At 63.2% G+C, this 20688-nt stretch overlaps 13 protein-coding genes across 13 annotated transcripts; 8 read left to right on the top strand and 5 right to left on the bottom strand.

Annotated features, from left to right (window-relative positions):
• Positions 1–90: 90 nt before the first annotated feature.
• Positions 91–501, top strand: OSTLU_7608 (predicted protein; the record flags this gene model as incomplete). The annotated part of the gene is made up of 1 exon (XM_001420182.1): positions 91–501. A coding segment is annotated over one exon (411 nt), but the record flags the coding sequence as incomplete, so codon positions are not given.
• Positions 502–913: 412 nt separating this feature from the next.
• OSTLU_26305 (predicted protein) lies at positions 914–4416 on the top strand (the record flags this gene model as incomplete). The annotated part of the gene is made up of 2 exons (XM_001420181.1): positions 914–979; positions 1120–4416. The coding sequence occupies 2 exons, from the start codon at positions 914–916 to the stop codon at positions 4414–4416; spliced, it is 3363 nt and encodes a 1120-aa protein (XP_001420218.1).
• Positions 4417–4822: 406 nt separating this feature from the next.
• Positions 4823–5107, top strand: OSTLU_9032 (predicted protein; the record flags this gene model as incomplete). The annotated part of the gene is made up of 1 exon (XM_001420180.1): positions 4823–5107. A coding segment is annotated over one exon (285 nt), but the record flags the coding sequence as incomplete, so codon positions are not given.
• Positions 5108–5356: 249 nt separating this feature from the next.
• On the bottom strand, positions 5357–6685 carry OSTLU_38341 (predicted protein; the record flags this gene model as incomplete). Its single annotated transcript, XM_001420002.1, has 1 exon — positions 5357–6685. The coding sequence occupies one exon, from the start codon at positions 6683–6685 to the stop codon at positions 5357–5359; it is 1329 nt and encodes a 442-aa protein (XP_001420039.1).
• An 807-nt stretch (positions 6686–7492) lies between these two features.
• Positions 7493–7687, top strand: OSTLU_26302 (predicted protein; the record flags this gene model as incomplete). The annotated part of the gene is made up of 1 exon (XM_001420179.1): positions 7493–7687. The coding sequence occupies one exon, from the start codon at positions 7493–7495 to the stop codon at positions 7685–7687; it is 195 nt and encodes a 64-aa protein (XP_001420216.1).
• Positions 7688–8363: 676 nt separating this feature from the next.
• On the bottom strand, positions 8364–10088 carry OSTLU_26300 (predicted protein; the record flags this gene model as incomplete). Its single annotated transcript, XM_001420001.1, has 2 exons — positions 8364–9741; positions 9986–10088. 2 exons carry the CDS (start codon positions 10086–10088, stop codon positions 9200–9202), a joined length of 645 nt encoding a protein of 214 aa, XP_001420038.1. The 3' UTR covers positions 8364–9199.
• Positions 10089–10690: 602 nt separating this feature from the next.
• On the top strand, positions 10691–11356 carry OSTLU_17180 (predicted protein; the record flags this gene model as incomplete). Its single annotated transcript, XM_001420178.1, has 1 exon — positions 10691–11356. One exon carries the CDS (start codon positions 10691–10693, stop codon positions 11354–11356), a length of 666 nt encoding a protein of 221 aa, XP_001420215.1.
• A 1136-nt stretch (positions 11357–12492) lies between these two features.
• OSTLU_38071 (predicted protein) lies at positions 12493–13788 on the top strand (the record flags this gene model as incomplete). The annotated part of the gene is made up of 1 exon (XM_001420177.1): positions 12493–13788. The coding sequence occupies one exon, from the start codon at positions 12493–12495 to the stop codon at positions 13786–13788; it is 1296 nt and encodes a 431-aa protein (XP_001420214.1).
• A 59-nt stretch (positions 13789–13847) lies between these two features.
• OSTLU_26297 (predicted protein) lies at positions 13848–14258 on the bottom strand (the record flags this gene model as incomplete). Its single annotated transcript, XM_001420000.1, has 1 exon — positions 13848–14258. The coding sequence occupies one exon, from the start codon at positions 14256–14258 to the stop codon at positions 13848–13850; it is 411 nt and encodes a 136-aa protein (XP_001420037.1).
• A 332-nt stretch (positions 14259–14590) lies between these two features.
• On the top strand, positions 14591–15563 carry OSTLU_26296 (predicted protein; the record flags this gene model as incomplete). The annotated part of the gene is made up of 1 exon (XM_001420176.1): positions 14591–15563. One exon carries the CDS (start codon positions 14591–14593, stop codon positions 15518–15520), a length of 930 nt encoding a protein of 309 aa, XP_001420213.1. The 3' UTR covers positions 15521–15563.
• Positions 15562–16701, bottom strand: OSTLU_26295 (predicted protein). The gene has a single exon (XM_001419999.1). The coding sequence runs from the start codon at positions 16655–16657 to the stop codon at positions 15575–15577; it is 1083 nt and encodes a 360-aa protein (XP_001420036.1). The 5' UTR covers positions 16658–16701; the 3' UTR covers positions 15562–15574.
• Positions 16702–16724: 23 nt separating this feature from the next.
• Positions 16725–17726, top strand: OSTLU_26294 (predicted protein; the record flags this gene model as incomplete). Its single annotated transcript, XM_001420175.1, has 1 exon — positions 16725–17726. The coding sequence occupies one exon, from the start codon at positions 16725–16727 to the stop codon at positions 17724–17726; it is 1002 nt and encodes a 333-aa protein (XP_001420212.1).
• A 105-nt stretch (positions 17727–17831) lies between these two features.
• On the bottom strand, positions 17832–20306 carry OSTLU_38163 (predicted protein; the record flags this gene model as incomplete). Its single annotated transcript, XM_001419998.1, has 2 exons — positions 17832–19417; positions 19490–20306. 2 exons carry the CDS (start codon positions 20304–20306, stop codon positions 17832–17834), a joined length of 2403 nt encoding a protein of 800 aa, XP_001420035.1.
• Positions 20307–20688: the final 382 nt, after the last annotated feature.

Here is a 20688-nt window from a genome sequence, read left to right as displayed (position 1 = left end):
ACGCGACGACGCGCGAACGGCGCGCGGACGACGACGATGCGCGCGACGACGCTCGCGACGGCGAACGTCGCGGTGCGCGCGCGAGGACGCGCGCGCGAGGACGCGCGCGGTGCGAGGACGCGCGCGCGCGCGAGGATCTCGTCGAAAGACCCCTGGTGGGAGAAGGGCGGCGGAGAAAACATGATCGAGTGCGACGACACGATGGCGTTCCTGGGCGTGCTGAACGAACACAGCGATAAACTGGTCGTCGTGGACGTGTACGCGCGATGGTGCGGGGCGTGCCGAGCGCTGTATCCAAAGCTGTGTAAAATCGCGGCCGAGTACCCGGACGTCGTCTTCGTGAAGGTGAACTTCGACGCGAATAAGGATCTGTGCAAATCGCTGGGGGTGAAGGTGCTGCCGTATTTTAAGTTTTATCGCGGCACCGAAGGGTGCGTGGCGCAGTTCTCGGCGTCGATCGCGAAGATTAAGATTTTACGCGCGGCGCTCAACGAACACTCCGCGGAGCGGTGCGCCGTCGTGGAGGGCGCGCGCGTGGAGTACGACGACGTGGACGATTTGCGAGAGTTAGAGGAGATGACCGAGCAGGAGCGTCGAGACGCCGAACCGAGTCCCGTGGCGTCGTGATCTCGCGCCGCGTTCTCATCTCGCGTCGCGTTTTATTCCCGCCAGCCGCAGACGCGGCGCTTCCCGCACCCACGCCTCGCGCTTCGCGAAATCGACATCACCCCGCCGCCAGCCTGCCTTTGCAACGCCACAAAATATGCGCATCTGCGTTTCTCGAACTCGCGCACCGCTCGATCCTCGAACGACCGAATGCCCTCGCGAAGCGCGCGCCGCGGCCGCGTCTCGCCGTCGCCGCCCAATCCAAGCTGCCAATCCGCACTCGGCGACGCGCGAAGACCTCGACGCGATGACGAACGAGGACGCGCGCGAGAGCGGTTCAGGCGCGCGGTGTCAGCACAATTACGTCGTCACGGTGCGCGCGCGCGCGTACGACGCGAAGCGACGCGACGCTCGATCGTTGACGACCGAGCGAACGACCGACTGCGCGACGCTCTGCGCGATGACGAGCGATCGACTGACGACGACGACGACGACGACGCGTGGTTTCCGCAGGCGCACAAACCCACCGTGGTCACGCACTCGGCCGTGGGAAAGTTTACGTCGAGCGAGGCGACTGATTTAATCGTCGCGAAGAGCACGCGACTGGAGGTGTATCGCTTGCACGCGGAGGGGCTGAAACCGGTGCTGGATGTGCCGATAAATGGTCGAATCGCGACGATGTCGCTGTGCCAAACGGGATCGGGCGATGGGAAGGCGCGGTTGTACCTGACGACGGAGAGGTATGGGTTTACGGTGCTGTCGTACGACGAGGCGAACGAAGAGTTGAAGACGGAGGCGTTCGGGGACGTGCAGGATAATATCGGTCGACCGGCGGATGATGGACAGATTGGGATCGTGGATGACACGTGTCGAGCGATCGGGTTGCGGCTGTACGACGGATTATTCAAGGTGATTCCGTGCGACGAAAAGGGCGGGGTGAAGGAGGCGTTTAACATTCGCCTCGAGGAGTTGCGCGTGGAGGACATCAAGTTCTTGCACGGCACGCCCAAGCCGACGATCGCGGTGCTTTACCGAGACACTAAAGATGCGGTACACATTAAGACGTACGAGATCGGCATTCGCGAGAAGGAATTCGTGTCGTCGCCTTGGGCGCAGAACGATTTAGAGGGTGGCTCGAATAAAATAATTCCGGTCCCCGCGCCCATCGGCGGTGTCGTCGTCTTGGGGCAGGAAATTATCGTGTACTTGAACAAGTTCGAAGACGACGCAGATGTGTTTCTCAAAGCGATCAACATCCCCAACATCCCCGATCGGACGAACATCACGTGCTACGGCGCTATTGATCCGGACGGCTCGCGCTACCTGCTGGGCGACGCGGACGGCATGCTCTACTTGCTCGTCATCTTACACGACGGCAAGCGCGTTCGAGAGCTTAAAATTGAGAGACTTGGCGACACGTCAATCGCGAGTACGCTTAGCTATCTCGATAACGGCGTGGTATTCGTCGGTAGCACGTACGGCGACTCGCAACTCATCAAGCTGCACGCGGAGAAGACGAGCATCGATAAAGACGGCAACCCGACGTACGTGCAAATTTTAGAAGAGTTCACCAATCTCGGTCCCATTGTAGACTTTGCATTCGTTGACTTAGAGCGGCACGGTCAAGGGCAAGTGGTTACGTGTAGCGGGGCGTTAAAAGATGGGAGTTTACGCGTAGTGCGCAACGGCATAGGCATTGACGAGCAAGCGGTGATTCAGCTTCCCGGTGTCAAAGGCTTGTTTTCACTTCGCGATAGCGACGATAGCCAAATGGATAAGTACTTGGTCGTCACATTCATAAACGAAACTCGCATCTTGGGCTTTGTCGGGGACGAAGGGGACACGTTGGACGAGACAGAAATTGCGGGTTTCGACGCTGAAGCGCAAACTTTGTGCTGTGGCAACATGCAAGGCAATGTTTTCCTTCAAGTGACGCACAGGGGCGTCCGCCTCGTCTCAAGAGGTGGCGACTTACTCGATGAATGGAAGCCAAAGGACGGTGCGGAGATTCTTTCGGCGAAGTGCAACCCGACTCAAATTCTTGTTGCAGCGGCGGGCGGGCAGTTACACTGCTTGAACGTGGCGAAGGGCAAAATCGTCCTCTTGGCGAGTAAGACATTCGAGAACGAAATAGCTTGCTTAGATTGCACGCCCATGGGCGATGGGATGAGCTCGCCGGTGTGCGCGGTTGGTTTGTGGTCCATGGATATCGTGCTCGCGTCAATGAGTGACTTGAGCGTCATCACGAAAGAAAGTACAGATGAAGACATCATCCCTCGATCGACGTTGCTGTGTTCGTTCGAAGACATTCCATACTTGTTCGTAGGCTTAGGTGACGGTCAGTTGATCACGTACGTTTTAGATCAGAACACTGGGGCTTTGAGCGGGCGCAAAAAATTGAGCCTCGGTACCAAGCCGATTACGTTGCAAACGTTTAAGAGCCATGCGACGAATGTGAGTAGTGTGTTCGCGGCGTCGGATAGGCCGACGGTGATCTTCAGCAACAACAAAAAGCTAATCTACTCCAACGTCAACGTGCAAGAGGTGTTGCATGTCTGTCCGTTCAGCAGCGAAGCGTTCCCGGACGCTCTCGCGTTGGCGGGCGACGAAGATTTAACCATCGGCGGGATTGACGACATTCAAAAGCTGCACATTCGCACGATCCCACTCGGTGGTCACCCGCGTAGGATCGCGCATCAGGTCGACACGAACACATTCGCGGTCGCGGTCGAGCATTTGATGTCGAAGGGTGATCAAGAACTCTTCATCAGACTCATCGACGACGGTTCGTTTGACACGCTCCACCAGTTTCGATTAGAAGAGCACGAATTGGCGAGTTCCTTGATGTCGTGCTCGTTCGCGGGCGATTCGAGAGAGTACTACGTCGTCGGTACGGGGTTTGCTTACGAGCAAGAAGATGAACCGTCGCGCGGGCGCATTCTCGTCTTACGCGTTGAGGCGGACGCCCTTGAACTCGTATCCGAGAAAGAAGTTCGAGGCGCCGTGTACAACTTGAACGCATTCAAGGGTAAACTTCTCGCGGGGATCAATTCTAAGCTAGAGCTATTCAAATGGACACCGCGCGAAGACGACGCGCACGAGCTGGTGAGCGAGTGCTCGCACCACGGCCAAATCATCACGTTCTCCGTCAAGACGAGAGGCGATTGGATTCTCGTCGGCGATTTGCTTAAGTCCATGTCGCTGTTACAGTACAAGCCCGAAGAAGGCGCGATCGACGAGATCGCGAGAGACTTTAACGCAAATTGGATGACTGCGGTGGCGATGTTAGACGATGACGAAACCTATCTCGGCGCCGAGAACAGCTTGAACCTGTTTACCGTCGCTCGCAACATGAACGCTATGACGGACGAAGAGCGTAGTCGTTTGGAAATCACGGGCGAGTATCACCTAGGTGAGTTCGTCAACGTGTTCTCTCCTGGTTCACTCGTCATGAGCCTCAAAGATGGCGACAGTTTAGAAGTCCCCACTTTGCTCTTCGGCACTGGTAACGGCGTCATCGGCGTCTTGGCCAGTCTGCCGAAGGACGCCTACGATTTCGCCGAGCGCCTTCAAACCTCCATGAACAAGCACATCCAAGGCGTCGGTGGCTTGAAACACGCGGAGTGGCGTTCATTCCGCCACACGCTTCGCCGCAAGAGCGATCCTTCGAGGAATTTCGTCGACGGCGACCTCGTCGAATCGTTTCTCGACTTAAAAGTCGAGCAAGCCGACGTCGTCGCCGCTGACATGAAGTGCGATCGCGCCGAAATCATTCGTCGCGTCGAAGAGCTTCAGCGCTTGACGCATTAACGATGAACGTACACGTAGCGTAGCGTAGCACTGAATCGAACCGAACCGAACCGAACCAAACTGAATCGAAACGCGTCCCGACCTTTTTCAGTGGATAACGACGTCACATCTGACGTCACATATACTCACGCCGACTCGCGACGCGATGGCGACGACGATGGCGACGGCGACGCGAACGACGACGCGAATGACGACGCGAACGACGACGACGCGGCGCGCGGCGAAGAACGAGCGTCGCGTCGCGTGCGTTCGCCGCGCCGCGAACGATGATGCCGCGAACGATGGCGCCGCGCCATCGCCGTTCGTCGCGCCGAGCGAGGCGCCGGCGTTGACGAAACGAGGCAAACCGATGCCGAAACCGCAAAAGCCTCAAAGGCGTAAGGCGAAGACCGGTGGGAAGCAAGGGGAGCAGATGAAGGCGAAACCGCCGAGCGCGGAGGAAGTCGCGGCGGCGGAACGCTTCGACGCCATCGTCGCGAAGGGTGGAGCGATCTTCGAAGTGTTCGTGCGCGCCGCTGGGCCTAATCAATGGTTCCCCGTGGGACCTCTCGCGAGCGAGAGCCCGCGTAATATCAAGAAGGAAATTTGGGCGGCGGAGAAGCCTTTGAAGGAGGCGGCGTTTAAGATGTATCCCGCGTTGGCGAAACCGCCGGCGTTCGGAAGAGTTGAGTACGGTTATCGCGAGCGTGACGAAAGCTCTAAGATCACCGAGGAACAAATTCGTGAAAAGCAAGGTCAGAAGAATCCGTTCGACGACGTCATTTTACTCACCAAGGATGACGATTCGACGACGGCGGGCGCGGAAGAGAATGACTTGTTGTCCAAGTTCAAAAAGATGCTGAACCCGTACGATAACTAATTGGCTTAGTCAGCGTTGCGATATCGAATTCTATTAAATGTAGGCACTCACCGCCGAGCGAACGGCGAAAGGCTCGCAGCGTTAAATGTAGCCGGATAACCGTTTCCTTCCCTGTCGAGCGAGGAGCGCCGCGCCGTACGCGGCTTCGTCGCACGCCGATCGTTCGACAGGGATATCTCCCATGGCTTTCGAGCGCATGCCACTCCACACGCCGTTCTTCGCCCCACCTCCCGCGGTGTACACTTTGCGCGCGCCGTGCGACGCCCCGAGCGTTCGCATGCGCTCGTAGCATCTCGCCTCGACGTTGGCGATGGAACTGAGAATGTTCACCACGAATTGCGCGTCGTCCGCCGGTCGTGACTTTTCCACGATCGCCGACGCCTCGTCGACGCTCAGACCGAAACCTAGCATCACCCCGTCGAAATAATCCTCCGTCGCGACGTAACCTTCGTTTGCTATTTTCTCGCTCAGCGACTCGAGGGCGTCGTTGGAAAAGAATCTGCGTAAAATCCATCCTCCCAGATTCGACGCCCCGCCCACGAGCCACCGACCGTTGAGACGGTGCGAGTACACGCCCGAGCTCAGGTCGTCGACGCGCGTGTCGGAGATGAGTTTCAACGCGAGCGTGCTCCCGAGACTCGTCGCGCACTCTCCCGATTCGGCCGCCTTCGACGCCACGAACGCGGCGACGCTATCCGTCGTCCCTGCGATGACTTCACACGTCGACGGAAATCCTAACCGCTTCGCCACATCGGCGTCCATGACGCCGAACGACGTTCCCGGCGCGCGAACGTCCGTCGGCAACATGTACCCAAACGGCGCGTCTCGCAACCATCCCGGAAACGCCTCCACCCCCGGCGCTGGATCGAACCCAAGCTTCAACGCGTTATTGAAATCACTCATGCCCATCTTCTTGTGCAGCAGATACGCCAACCAATCCGCGTGATGCAACAGCGCCGCGTGCTCTCTGTCTCCCTCCGCGTCCACGCGAAACCATCTCGAAAGTTTACACGCCGCGCTCGACGCGCTCTCCGTCGAATCCTTCCCCGGCCCGTTCCTCAGCGCTCGCACGCGTTCTACTTCGTCTGGAAACGTTTCGTTATACATGTACGGTTCTCGCAGCGCTCGCCCGTCGCGCGCGTCGACGATGACCACCGTCCCGCTCGTGCCGTCCACCGCCACGCCTTGGCACCGCTCGCGCTCCTCCGCGTCCATCGCGTCCTCGAGCAGCTCGAACAGCGCGCGCTCCCACGCCCGCGCGACGCTCGCGTTCGCGTCGTCGTACGCCCTCGTTCGCACGCCGACGAGCGCGCCTCGATCGTCCACGAGCGCCAGGCGCGCGCTCGACGTCCCAAAGTCCAAGCCGCAGTACAACCACCCATCGCTCGCGCTCGCGCGCGCGCGCCGCATCGCGCGCGCGTCGCGCGCCGTTCCGCGCCTCGAGACGCGCGCGCTCTCGCGCGTCGCGTCGCGTCGCGCGCCGCGCGTCGCGTTCGTCGACCGCGTCGACGTCGAGCGCATGCGCGAGGCGCGGCACAGACTGACGCGTCGTCGCCGATGGCGCTCGCGCGCGTCGCGGCGCGCGGTCGCGCGACGCGCGGCGCGGTCGCCGATCGCGCGACGCGCGCGTGGATCGCGCGCGCGCGCCCCGCGCGCCCCGCGCGCCGCGCGCGCGCGCGCGAGGCGGTCTCGATGCTGACGTGGCGCTCGAGACCCGCGCGCGCGCGTTCGTCGCGCGCGCGAACGACGCGCGCGCTGGACGACGACGCGGACGACGCGCGCGACGACGACGCGCGCCCGCGAGAGGACGCGCGCGACCGAGGACGCGCGCTCGAGGACGGGCTGCTCGTCCTCGGCGACGTGACGGTGCTGTGGCTGTTTCTGTTGTATAAAAAAGTCTCCGCGGTGAGCGCGGCGGCGGATTTCCCAGGATGGTTGGCCCCGATCGAGGTCACGGCGCGGAGCGCGGCGGCGTTTTCGATCGACGCGGCGTGGTCGCTGATCTTGTGGGTGGTGGTGAGCGCGGTTTTGACGAAGAGTTACGAAATCGACTGGGACGAGACGCCGTCGGTGCGGCGCGCGACGAGCGAAGTCGTCCAAACGTGGGCGGTGTGGGCGCCGTTGCAAGCGGTCGGGGTCGTGTTCGCGACGAAAGGCGGATTAGCGCAAGAGGCATCTCACGGGCTGCTGGTGTCGACGCTCACCGCGCTGGGGGTGATGCTCGGGTGGCGGTGTTACGCCAAGGTGTTTTCGTTGTTGGCGCCGAGTCGATCGAGCGACAACGCGGCGAGCGACGACGTGGAGTGGGGGGAGTTTTATCGCGTGTTCGGCGGCGTGGCTGCGTTGTGCGTGGCGTGCGCGATGGCAGAGATGATTCATTACGGTGGCGGCGACGCTTCGCTCGAGTTTTAGTTTGTTGTATCATTACGTTGTATCATTACGTATACAGTCTTCAGTCAGTCAGCACGCAGTCGATGAAGTGTACGGCGCCGTCGCGCGCGAAAATTTGTTCACCGATGACGGCGCATCCGTTTACGAAGACTTCGCCTCGTCGTCGCGTCTCCACGTACACGCGACTTTGATCGTCGTCGCCGGCGACGGTGGTGAGCGATTTCAAGGCGCGCCCGGTGGCAAGTTCAGAGATTTCGTGGAATCCGAGCGCGACGTGGCGAGACAGCATGTCTCGAAAGACGCCGTCGTCGTAAAATGTCGCCCCGACGCGTGGATCTCCCAAGAATCGCACGAACGCATCGTTCGTCGGCGCGAAGACGGTGAACCTACGGGATTCGTTCCAGAGCTCGGACATCAACGTCGAGCCCGCCAACGCGTTGGCGAACATCGACACGCTCGGCTCTGACGAAATATATTGCGCCAGCGTGCGCGACGTGGGTAATGGGTGCCGCGGTGGTAGTAAAACACAATCGATATAGTGTACGACGCCGTGGTCGCCGACTCTGACGTCGCGGCGATTCGCCGCGGGATGAACAAAGCATCCGTTGACGCGAACGGGAACGTTCGAACGCCTGCTATCGGTATACTTCTCCACATGCAACTCTTCGTCGTCGAGATCAGTCATAAGCGAAGTTCCGAAACCCATGTTTGAGGTGTGCGCGATGTCGCGGACGATGTGGTATCGAAGCGCGTCGGCCAGCCAAATCGTGTCGGCGAACAGTTCCTCCTTCGTGACGCCGAGACGAAAGAGCAGGGCGTACCACGCCTCGTTTGTCGGTACGAAAACCGTTGAAGTTTGATTGGAATCCAAGTCGTTCCGAACGCCGGTGAGCGTGAGAGCGTCCGCCGTAAATCCAATCTCCGCGTCGCGTCTGGGATCGAGTATGAAATTTGCGATGGTTTCTCGTTCCGGAGGCGCTCGCGTTGGGAACAGCGGCGTCGGCCGACGATCGGGTGGTGGCGAACCTCGCACGTCTTGCGTGTAATACTCAATCTCGGATAACTCCAAATCGCGATGTGTGTGTGTGTGGTCCATCGGCGGCGGCGGCGCGATGACGCCGTCCCACTCGGATCCGTCGTCGCCGGCGACGTCGTCGCACGCCTCACCCTCCGTGAGTTCTCCAGAGCACGAACCAATCGCGAAGTCTCGAAAAAACTGGATGCCGTTTTCTCCAATCACTAACTGAATCGTCGTCATAAGTTGATTGTCGCAAAAACAGCGTTTTGCGTTCGCTTTGTCGAGCGCTCGACAACACGCGTCCTCGCTCGAGCTCTGTCCGCCGTTCAAGTTGCACGACGTGGAAAGCCCGGAGAACACGAGCGTTTGGCACGATGACTCCGCGGCGTCGCCGACGTGGAACGACGAAAAGGCGATGCATACGACCACGCAAAACACGGGGCGACGCATCGCGCCGGCGTGTGACGTGAAGTCCCTCGCGAGCGCGAACAATTTCTCGGCTTTCGATGACACGGCTATTTAGACAAGTAGTAGAGCAGGACGAACGTCGTGCACGCGGCGACGACGGCGGCTAAAATCATCGCATCTTTATTCTTTTTCCGCTTGATCGCCAGCACCAAGTTATTCAACACCGGAAACTTGCTCGTCATGGTTAAAATTTTCGCCCCGGCGTTTTGTAAAATTCCGCGTTGCGCGAAGAGCTCTCGCGCCGTGTTCTGCGCCACGCTGATGATATCGTCCATCGCGCTCGCGCTCCCCGCTATGCGCGCGCGCTCACGAATCAACCTCGCCTCCGCGCTCTCGTCGGGTCCGCCCGAAGCGCTCGACCCCGCGCGTCCTCCCAACAAACTCTCCCGCTCCGCCGCGTCCTCGGCGTCTCTTCTCAACCGCCGCAGCTCGTCCGCGTATTCCTGCAGCACGTCTCGATGTCTCTGCAGCGTGTGTCTCCGCGAGTCTCGATACCCCGCGCTCGTCGCGCCCTCCCCCTCCCGTCCGCTCGCGCTTCTCGCCCGTTCGTCATCCGCCTCCAGCGCGCGCGCCATGTCCTCGTCGATCGCTCGCAGTCGCGCGATCTCTCGCTCCACCCTTTCCATCGTCTCGACCGCGTCCCGCGTCGCCGCGCGCGCGTCCGCGCCGCCGTACCGCGCTTTCGCTCCTATCGTCCGTCACCGTCGCCGCTCGTCAATCGCCCGCTCGCGCCATCGCGTCGCGTCGCGTCGCGTCGCGTCGTCGGATGGTCGCGTCGCGCGCGAATCGCCCGCGTCGTCGGATGGTCGCGTCGCGTCGCGTCGCGCGCGCACCGAGCGCGCTCAGCTCCCCGAGCTCGCGCTCTATCGCGCTCTCCGTCCGTCGCGCATCCTTGCGCAGATCCTCCCACGCCCGCGTCGTCGCCGTCGTCGCCATCCGCGCGTCGCGTCCTCGCGCCCGCGCGCCGCGCGCGCGATCGATCGATCGCGAAACCATCGCGCGATCGACCGCGCGACGATCGCGCGATCGATCGATCGACCGCGCGATCGATCGACGCGGGCGTCGGACGCGTCGATCGCGCCGCTCGAGGCGCTTTTTCGCGAAAAAGCGATCGCGCGCGCGACGATCCGACGCGGCGTTCGCGCGTCACAGAAGCGCGACGCGACCGCGACGCGCTCGGCGCGCGACTTCGGGCGTCGGTGCGGCTCTTCATCGCGCGCGCGCTTCGTCGCGAACGCCGGATTCGGTCGATCGCGACGAACGACGACGGCGTCGATTCATCCATCGATCGCGCGATTGGATTGATCGCTTTTTCGCGATCAGCGATCTGATTCGCGATGGCGACGCGTGCGATGCGTTCGGGCGACGCGCGGGCGTCGCGGGCGGTGACGCGGACGCGGGATCGTCGCGGGGGCGCGCGCGCGCGGCGCGCGGCGCGGTGCGCGGCGCGCGCGGGCGGCGCGGGGGAGGACGGGAACACGAAACGGTTGAGGACGACGGCGGAGGCGTTCACGGATCCCGCGCTCAGGAGACGAGCGATGCGGCTGGACGAGAGGTTGGCGGACGCGATCGCGTGTGAGAATTTTGCGGCGGCGGCGAACGTGCGGGACGAGCTGCGCGCGCTGCGACGACGCGATCCGCTGGCGCGGGCGGAGGACGACTTGGCGGAGCTGATTTTGCGCGAAGACTACGAAAAGGCGGCGAGCGTGAAGATGTTGATCGAGGAACTCGAGCGAGACGCCGTCGTGGACGGGCTGTCGCCGTGCGAGAGCGATCGCACGACGCGCGGCGTGCGCGTGCGGGTGAAATCGCGATGCGTGATCGATCGAAGCTCGCCAAAGGAATCTATGTGGTTTTTCCAGTACGTCGTGACGATTACAAACGTCTCCGACTCCAGCGTCAAGTTGTTGAGTCGAAGCTGGTTGATCACGGACGACGAGGGACGAACGGAAGCCGTGCGCGGAGCCGGGGTCGTGGGCAAGCAACCGACGATCAAACCGGGCGCGAGCTTCGAGTACGCGTCGTCGACGCCTTTGAAGACCAAGCGCGGTACGATGGAAGGCTTTTACAGATTCGTCGCCGTCGACGCCGAGGAGGCGTCGCGCGCGGAATCCGTGACGATGGACCTCGCGCGCGAGGACGATCCCAGCGCCTTCAACGTCGAGATCGGCGTTTTCGGCTTGTCCGAATCCGCGACGTCTTGATCGCGACGCGTTCTCGCGCCGCCGCCGAAACGCGCGCGGCGCGCGTCCCGCGTCTCGTCGGCGCCGCCGCTCCCGGTCAAATTTTCTCCCCCGTCGTTATCCCTCGCGCGAGGTTTCCCTCACGCGCGTTGTTGTTGTGTTTTAAATCTCGCGAGCGCCGGCTTCGCGAGCCGCGCCGTCCCGCGCGCGTCGTCCGCGCCCGGACGCTCTTGTAACGCCAGTCGTCGTCGCGCATCCTCACACCCCGCCGCGCGATGACCTCCGCCGCGACCGCGCCCTCGCGCGCGCGCGCGACGCGCGTCGGCGTCGTCGCCCTCGCGCGTCGCGCGTCCTCGCGCGTCTCGCGCGCGTCCCTCGCGCGCGCGCGCGCGCCCCGTCGCGCCGCCGCCGCCGCGTTTCGCGACGACGACGACGCGCGCGCGTCTCGCGCGCGAGGGACGCATCGGCGCGACGACGCCGACGAGCGCGCGCACCAGCGCGACGCGCGCGAGCGCGACGCCGAGCGGCGAGGCGGGTTTCGAATCATCGAGCGCGGCGACGGCTCGCGGCCGGGCGACGCGGACGCGAGGCGCGGCGACGACGGCGACGACGGCGACGACGCGCGGCGAGCGCGGAGAGAAAGAGACGACGGATTCGCGCGGAGAGAAAGAGACGACGCGCGGTTCGGGTCGAGGTTCGAGGCGGACGGCGGTGGACGCGCGCGCGAGGGAGGACGGCGGGGTCGCGGCGGTCGCGGCGGCGCGCGCGAGGGAGGACGAGGACGAGGACGAGGACGAGGACGAGGACGAGGACGGTTCGACGGCGCCGAGCGGGACGGCGAACGCGGGCGGGGACGATTTGGACGCGGAGCGGTCGGTGACGACGGCGCGCGCGGACGCGAGGGCGGCGCGCGAGGGTTTCGAGGCGATGGCGACGACGCGTACGAGCGGCGGGATCGGTATTACGACGCGAGGAGCGAGTACGAGGGAGGTGACGACGTGATGGACGAAGACGATCGCGCGTTCGATGACGACGATGACGATTGGTTGTTGCGAGGGCTGGAGGACGAACTCGAGGACGGACGTCGATGGGGCGAGGAGAGAAAACAGTACCTCCCCGAACTCTTGAGCAAGTACGTCGAGGACGACTTCGAACCCATGGTGTACACGCGCGAGCCGGATGATTTGGACGAGTACTCGTTCTTTTCCGGCGCGCGGTTCAACCAGCTCGGCGCGAGCGACGAGGTGCGCGCGGCGTTGAAGGAGAGTTTCAAAATAGATCGTCCGTCGCACATTCAAGCGCAATCGTACCGCGTGCTCAGCGGCGACGTCGCGGGCGCGTCCGCGCCGCGCTACGACGGCCACGTTTTGTTGGCCGATCAAGCGGGAAGTGGAAAGACGTTGGCGTACTTGTTGCCGCTGCTGCAGCGCGTGCAAAAGATCGAAGTCGAGCAAGGGCGAAGCAAATCGAAAAAGCCGCGGCTTTTGGTTTTGACGCCGACGAGCGAGCTCGCGACGCAAGTGCGAGACGTCGTAAAGCAACTCTCTTTCGGCGGCCTTCGCTCGCGCTCGCTCCTGGCAAACAACGTCAGTAAGTCGCGAACGCAAATTGAAGCTCTCGTAGACGGCGTAGACATCGTCGTCGGCACTCCCGGGCGCGTGGCGAGGCTCATCGAGGAAGGCAAAATGTTCACGGACGACGTCGACGCGGTGGTTTTGGACGAGTGCGACGTCTTGCTCGGTGAAAGCTTTGAGTTCGCCGAACAAGTCGCGCCGATTCGAAACGCGGTGAAATCAGACACGCAGTTCGTGCTCGTCACCGCCACGATCCCGGACGAAGTGTTGAAGCAACTGAAAAAGTTTTTCGAGCGCGATATTCGCGTCGTGCAAGGCCCGGGTCTTCATCGTCCTTCGGCTGGTATGCTCGAGCGTCTCATCGATTGTAGCGGTGGTGACGTCTTCGATGACCAATCGGGATTTTATCGCAAGTTCAAAGCCTTGCTCGATTTGCTCGAGGTCGACAAAGCCGACCGGGCGTTGCTGTTTTGCAACAAAATCGAGACGTGCAGAAAGCTCGAAAACATGCTCACGCGCGCCGATCGCGACGGCGACAAGTACAAGATACTACCGTACCACGCCGCGCTGTCGCGCGAGCAGCAGCAGAGAAACCTGAAAGAGTTCATCACGTCGCCGTCGAAGATGCCGCACATTCTCGTGTGCACGGACCGCGCGTCTCGAGGTTTGGACGCTTCGCGAGTCAAGCACGTCATCTTGTTTGATTTCCCGCGCGACCCGAGCGAGTACGTTCGACGAGTCGGGCGCACCGCGCGCGGCGCGTTGGGCGAAGGGCGCGTGTCTGTTCTCGTGCTCGGTCGACAAGTGCGTCTGGCGCGCGAGATCATGCGAAGAAACGATCGCGGCGACCCCGTCGAGGCGACGCCGACGAATTTTTAGCGTCGAGCGCTCGAGTGTTGTAAATGTATTTATTTCATTTCATACAGCAATAACGTCGTTCACTTCTTCTTCGTCCACATGAAATAAGGATTTCTGCACTCCTCCCCCGCGCACACCGGCATGCAGTTACACACAGGTACGTACGCCAAGTTTCGAGCCACCGAGTCGCCGCGCCCGTCGTTCATATTCTTGCGCATGTGATACTCCCAATGGTTTTCCGGAATTTCTTCGTCCGCCGCGGCTTCCCACACCGTCGGTCCGGTGACGAACTCCCCGTTCACGATTTCCTCCTCGCTCTCGCTCTCGCCGTCGTCGTCCTCGTCCTCGTCGTCCCCCGAACCATCGCGCGCGTCCTCGGTGATTTCATCCGCCAGCGCTTGCAATTCCTTCATCTCTTCGTGCCTCGTGCGCGCCTTTCCCAGCGTCGCGTCCCCATCGCGCCCGTCGTCGACTTCGGTGATCTTCGCCATGTCGTTCGACGCCTCGCGCGTCGCGTCGCGCGTCGCTCTGTCGCGCCTCGGTCCCGCGTCGTCGTCGTTCCCGACGAAAAACGCTCAAAAAACGCTCCATCGACGGTTCAGGACTCGAGCGAGGGGACTCGAGCGCGCGCGCGTCGACGCGCGCCCCTCGACATTCACGACCGCCCGCCCGCGCGTCACGACGCCGCGCGCCGCGACGCCGCGCCGGTTCGTCCCGACGCTCGAACGCGCGCCGACCGCGACGCTCGACGCGCGACGCGCTCGCGACGCGCGCGCGACGCGCGCGCGACGCGCGCGCGTTCGCACTCGTAACACCCTCCGGAATGTCGCGCGCCGCGGCGGGACGTCTCGCGTCGTTCGACGCGCGCGCGCGCGCGAACGATGACTCGGGCGACGCGCACGCGTGGTTGAGCGAGGACGAGGGCGACGCGAGCGACGACGGTCGACGGGGACGGTCGACGAAGCGATTGAACCGACGCGACGCGCTCGGCGCGGTGTACGCGGGACGGTCGGCGTCGCGACACAGCGAATACGAAGCCGAGAACGAGGCGATCGAGATCACGCGGGCGGAGCTGGAGAAATTGCGGGAGAAGATCGATCAGGCGAGGAGCGAGGCTGGGTACTCGAGCTCGAGCGCGCGGTCGAGTCGACGGGGGTCGCGCGCGAGCTCGAGGCACTCGAGTCGAGGGCCGCGCGGAGGGTCGATGCTCGCGAGCACGGAGAGCGTGGATCCGGATTTCGCGGACGAGCGAAGCACGCAAGATGGGAGCTCCGTGAACGTGGGCGTGAACGGTTTATTAAACGCGTTGGGAGGGGAAACCCCAAAGATTTGGGACGACGAGGACTTGGACGACGAAGCTACGAAGAAGCGACAAGGCGCCCATCACATCGGCTCCGCCGTGGTGCCGCAGAAAGTTGTGGAGAAATACGACAAGGCGCGGAAAGATTACGAGGCCGCACTCAAGGCGAAGAAGGATAAGAAGGATAGACTGCGACGCGAAGCCGCCGAGGCGGCGGCGGCGGCGAAGAAGGAAAACGCGTCGTCGTCGGTGGATGCTCTCGCCAAGGAATTCCAAAGGGCGATATCGTTCTCGCACGAGGACGATCAGCGCAAGGTGCGCCAGAGGATGGACTACAAGAACACCGCGGTGTATCGGAAAAAGGCGGCGCGTCTGGCGAACGCGAAAAAACCGCCGGCGACGTTTTTTGAGCGCCTCTCCGGCGCCCTCTTTGGCTGCTGTATGCATCGTTGAAGGCACGATTAGCGTTTTGTATTGCATATATCTTTTAGTTTGTAGCGAACGCACTCATTCGTCGTCGTCGACGTCGTCCGCCGCGTGATCTTCGTCTTCGTCGTCTTCGTCGTCGAAATCGAGTTGAATGAAGCCGCCGAGAAACATGTACGAAATCACCGACGCCGCGGCGAAACCGACCGAGTACCACGCCTTCCTGCGCATATCCTTATCTTTCTCGCTCATTTTCTTCGCCTTGGTCGTGCGCGGTTTCCATCCCGTTCGACGCTCGGCGTGATTCGAGTCGTACCTGTCGCCCCACGCGCTCGGATCCACCGTCGGCGCCGTTCCTCGCGAGGGCTCGACGTCGTCCGCGTTCTGCACCAGCGTCTTCTCCATCTCCACCAATCGTTCCGTGACATCGTTCACGTACTGTATCAACCGCGGATACCGCTTCATCTCCGCTCGCAGCGGCCCGCACGAGGGCGACCGCGCGTGATAACTCAACTGCGCGTACGCCGCCGCGTCGCAGCTCCTCGGTTTCGCCCCGCACAACCAATACCCATCTCCGTGCCTCGCGTTCGAGTTCACCAATCGATTATTCAACGCCCCATACGCCTCCACCGCCATCGCGCACGCCCGTTCGCCGTCCACGCCCGCCCTATCGAGCTCTCGCTTCGCCTCCTTCGCCGCGCTTCGCGCCGTCCACGCGCTCAGCGGCCACGGCAGCGTCTTCGCCAATTCCTCCTTTCGCGCCTCGTATCCCACCGCGTCGACGTACGCAAAGTATTCGCTCGCCAGTCTCAAATTTTCTCGCGCCAGCGCGTGCAATCCCGCGATCATCGCGCGTTCATCCGCGCTCGCGTCGCCGTCGCAGTCTCGCGTCCGCGTCCGCGTCGCCGTCGCGCATCTGTGCGCCGCCTCTCGCGCGCTCCGCGGCGCCGGTCCCGCCCCCGAGGCGTCCCCGTCGACGTCACCATCGATCTCCACGCACGGCAGCGCGCCCGAGGGCGAGCTCGCCGCCGTCGCGCACCGCTCGACGCGATGTTCGACGCTCGACGTCAGCAGCAGCGCCGCGACGTGCGCGCTCTCCACGCCGTCGTGCGTCGGCGCGTCCCCGATCGAGCGCTGGCGCGCGTACAGCGTCACCGCGGGCATCGCGTCGCGTCGCGTCGCGCGATCGGCGCGCGCTGCGGGTCGGAGTGCGGCGACACTTCGCGTCGCGATGCCGCGCGTCGGCGATGCCGACGCCCCGCGGCGACGCATCGCGCGTCTCTCGACGCACGTCGCGCCGACGGCGCGCGCCGACGTCGCCGTGCGCGTCTCGGACGAGGTGCGCGCGACGCTGGCGCGCGGCGGCGCCGTCGTCGCGCTCGAGAGCACCATCGTCGCGCACGGGATGCCGCATCCAGAAAATCTCGAAACGGCGCGCGCGGTCGAGCGCGCGGTGCGCGCGCGAGGCGCGACGCCGGCGACGGTGGCGATCGTGGACGGCGTCTGCGTCGTCGGCGCGACGGACGGTGAACTCGAGCGCGTGGCGCGCATGGGGACGGCGTGCGCGAAGGCGTCGAGACGAGACCTGAGCGCGGCGTGCGGGACGGGAAAGACGGCGGCGACGACGGTGAGCGGGACGATGGTGCTGGCGCGCGCGGCGGGCGTGGACGTGTTCGTCACGGGAGGGATCGGTGGCGTGCACGTGGGGGGGCAGGACACGATGGACGTGAGCGCGGATCTGATGGAGCTCGGAAGAACGCCGGTGGCGGTGGTGTGCGCGGGGGCGAAGTCGATTCTGGACATTCCGAGGACGCTGGAGGTGCTGGAGACGAACGGGGTGACGGTGTGCGCGTACGGCGTCGACGAATTTCCAGCTTTTTTCACGAGATCGAGCGGATGCGAGGCGCCGGCGCGCGTGGACACGCCTCTGGAGGCGGCGAAGGTCATCGACGCGGGACTGCGGCTGAATCTAAACAGCGGAAGCGTTTTCGCGGTGCCGATACCGCTCGAGCACGAGGCGCTGGGGGCGAGCATCGAGAGCGCGACGGCGCGCGCGTTGCGCGAAACCGAAGAACGAGGCGTCGCGGGCCGCGACGTCACGCCGTACGTCCTGAAACGCGTCGCCGAGCTCACGGGCGGGGCGAGTTTGAAGGCGAACATCGCGTTGGTGATGAACAACGCTAAAATCGGCGCGGACATCGCGTGCGAGTTGGCCAGGCTGCGGTCGTCGTGAAGGAAACGTCGTGTTGGTACTGTATTCGTAATGTGAAAGATAGCTAGTCATAGTGTGTCCGTCGTACATCGTCGCTCCTCGTCGCTCCTCGTCCTCGGGCGTAAACTACTTGGGCGAATCGTCCTCGTCCTTGAGCTGAATGACGATGATCGTCGTTTCGTCCTCCTCCGCCGCGTCTTCGCTCGGTTTTTCCGCCTTGGCCTCGGGCGCCTTGGGCTTCGGCGCCTTGGGCTTGGCGCGCGATACGACGGCCACCGGTTCTTTCGCCGGAGGCATCCCGATGAGCGCGCGGATTTCGTTCCCCGTGAGCGTTTCCTTCTCCATCAACGCCTTGGCGATGGTGTGCAAATCGCTCAGGTTGGATTTTAACAGCTTTTGCACGCGCGTTTGCGAATCCTTCAAGAGCTTGATGACTTCGCCGTCGACGGCGGACTCCGTGGACCCAGAAGCACCGCGTCCGGCGTTTCCACCGCGAATGCTCGAAAGATGCACCGGACCTAAGTTGGTGTTCATGCCGACGTCGCTAATCATGTAAAACGCCAAACGTGTGGCTTGCTGCAGATCCCCGCTCGCCCCCGTGGTGACTTCGTCCGAGCCAAAGATGAGCTCCTCGGCCAAGCGACCGCCCATGCACACGTCCAAACGCGCCATGAGTTGCTTGCGATTCACGCTTGTCTCGTCCTTGTCGGGAAGTTGCATCACCATCCCCAGCGCCGACCCTCGAGGCATGATGGTGGCTTTATGAATCGGAAGCGCCGCGTCGGATTTCAACGCCACGAGCGCGTGTCCGGCTTCGTGGTACGCCGTCAACTTTCGGTTTTCTTCGCTCAATACCGCGGATTTGCGCTCGGCACCCATCAACACGCGATCGCGCGCCCAATCAAGATCCGCGGCGGTGATCGCCGGCGCGTCTGCCATCGCCGCTTGCACCGCCGCCATGTTCACCAGGTTGAACAACTCGGCGCCGCTAAATCCGGCGGTGCCGCGCGCGATTTTGTCGACGTCCACGTCGCTCGTCGTCGGCTTGTCGTCCAAGTAATGCTCGAGGATCTCGCGGCGGCCACCGATATCGGGATTAGGCACGTGCACCATGCGATCGAATCGCCCCGGACGCGTGAGCGCGGGGTCGAGCGACTCCGGGATGTTCGTCGCCGCCAGGACGATGATGCCGTCGTTTTGCTCGAACCCATCCATCTCCGTCAACAACTGGTTCAGCGTCTTTCGGTGCTGGTTCTCGATGGACTTGCGCGACGTACCGATGGAATCGATTTCGTCGATGAAGACGATGCACGGCGTCTTCTTCTTCGCCGCGGCGAAGAGCTGGCGAACGCGCTTGGACCCCACGCCCACGAACATTTCTTCGAACTCGCTCCCGCTTCGATAAAAGAATGGCACGTCCGCCTCGCCCGCGACCGCGCGCGCGAGCAAGGTCTTACCCGTTCCCGGTGGACCCGTGAGTAAGACGCCCTTCGGCAACTTGCCACCGAGTCGCGTAAACTTTTCCGGATTTCTCAAATACTCGACGATTTCCGCGAGCTCGTCCTTGGCCTCGTCGCACCCTTTGACGTCGTCGAACGTCTTCAAACTCTTCTCCGGCATCGTGTCTTTGTTGAACTGCTTCGGGTCAAAGTTCGGTCCACCACCGTTCGAACCCGGCCCCAAGCTCGAAGACGCAGACGAGCCCGATTCGTCTCGCGGCGCCGGCAACGAGTGACTCGAACTGTGACTCGGCCCGCTCTCGATGACGCGAACCGCGATGTGACGCAACGCCAGCGTGCTCAAGAAGCTTAAACTCGCGATGAAGAGCATGAAACCTAAAAACGCATTCAACAATCGCCGCCCCGCGCTTTGCGGCGGCGCCAATCCACCGACACCACCGACAAAGGCGACGTGCAACGGCGCCTGCGCGCTCTTCCCCGTCTCCAAAGGCACGAGCGCGTCCGCGCCTTTCGAGCGTTCGGAGAGATCGCCCAACAAATCCGGAAGCTTGCGATACGCCGTGGACTCGTCGAAGCTCGGCAACGGCTTCCCGAATCCCGCATCGCCGCCCGCGACGAAGTGTTCCAATCTATTCGTCCGCACGAGCGCCGTGACGTACGCGAGCACCGACACCGGCCCGCTCGCGTACCGTCTCGTCTCGAACCGCTTCATCAAATCATCGTTCCTATCGTACGCCAACAGCTCTCGCATCAACACGTCCTGCTTCGCCGCGTCCAGCGGACTCGCGTCGGCGTCGGCGAAGAGCGCGTCCCACTTCTTTTTATTCGCCGCGAAGGGTAAACCGTCCGCGAACGCCTTCGCCTTCGCCCTTATCCACGACGCTTTCCCCCCCTCGCGTCCCGTCGCCGTCGCCGCCGTCTCGGACGTCGACGTTTCCGAGCCTCCCGTCGTCGTTTCGCTCGATCCCTCCGCGCTCGCGCCTCGCGCCTCGTCCTCGCCCGTCTCGTCCTCGTCCTCGCGCCCTCGCGCCTCCCTTCGCGTCCGTCCCGAGCGCGCGCCCTCGCGTCCCTCGCGCGCGCGCGCGCGCCCACCGACGACGACGACCGTCCCGCGCGTCGCGCGCGTCGTCGTCGTCGTCATCGCGCGCGCCATCGCGCGCGTCGTCGTCGTCGTCGTCGTCGTCATCGTCATCTTCGAACGCTTCGTCGTCCTCGTCCTCGTCCTCGTCGCGTCGCGTCGCGCGTCGCGCGCGGGCGCGCGCACCGCGACGCGCGCGAGCATGCCGCGCGCTTCAATGTACGATCGATCGACGCGACGGGCGTCGACGAAGCCCGACGCGCGTCGACGCGCGCCGACGAGTGACGAATGACGCGCGACGCGCGACGCGCGACGGCGCGAAAAACCCGTAAGTCGCGCGCGCGCGTCGCGAGGGCGACCGCGCGGTCGCGCCTCGAGGCGTCGCGCGCGGTCGCCGTCGCGCGCGGTGCGAACGCGCGTTCGCTCTTTCGCGAATCGACGCGCG

The sequence above is a fragment of the Ostreococcus lucimarinus genome, chromosome 10, assembly GCF_000092065.1.
Source record: "Ostreococcus lucimarinus CCE9901 chromosome 10, complete sequence".
NCBI lineage: Eukaryota > Viridiplantae > Chlorophyta > Mamiellophyceae > Mamiellales > Bathycoccaceae > Ostreococcus > Ostreococcus sp. 'lucimarinus'.
The sequence above is the reverse complement of the archived record's forward strand: the minus strand, read 5'-3'. Positions and strand labels throughout refer to the sequence as shown.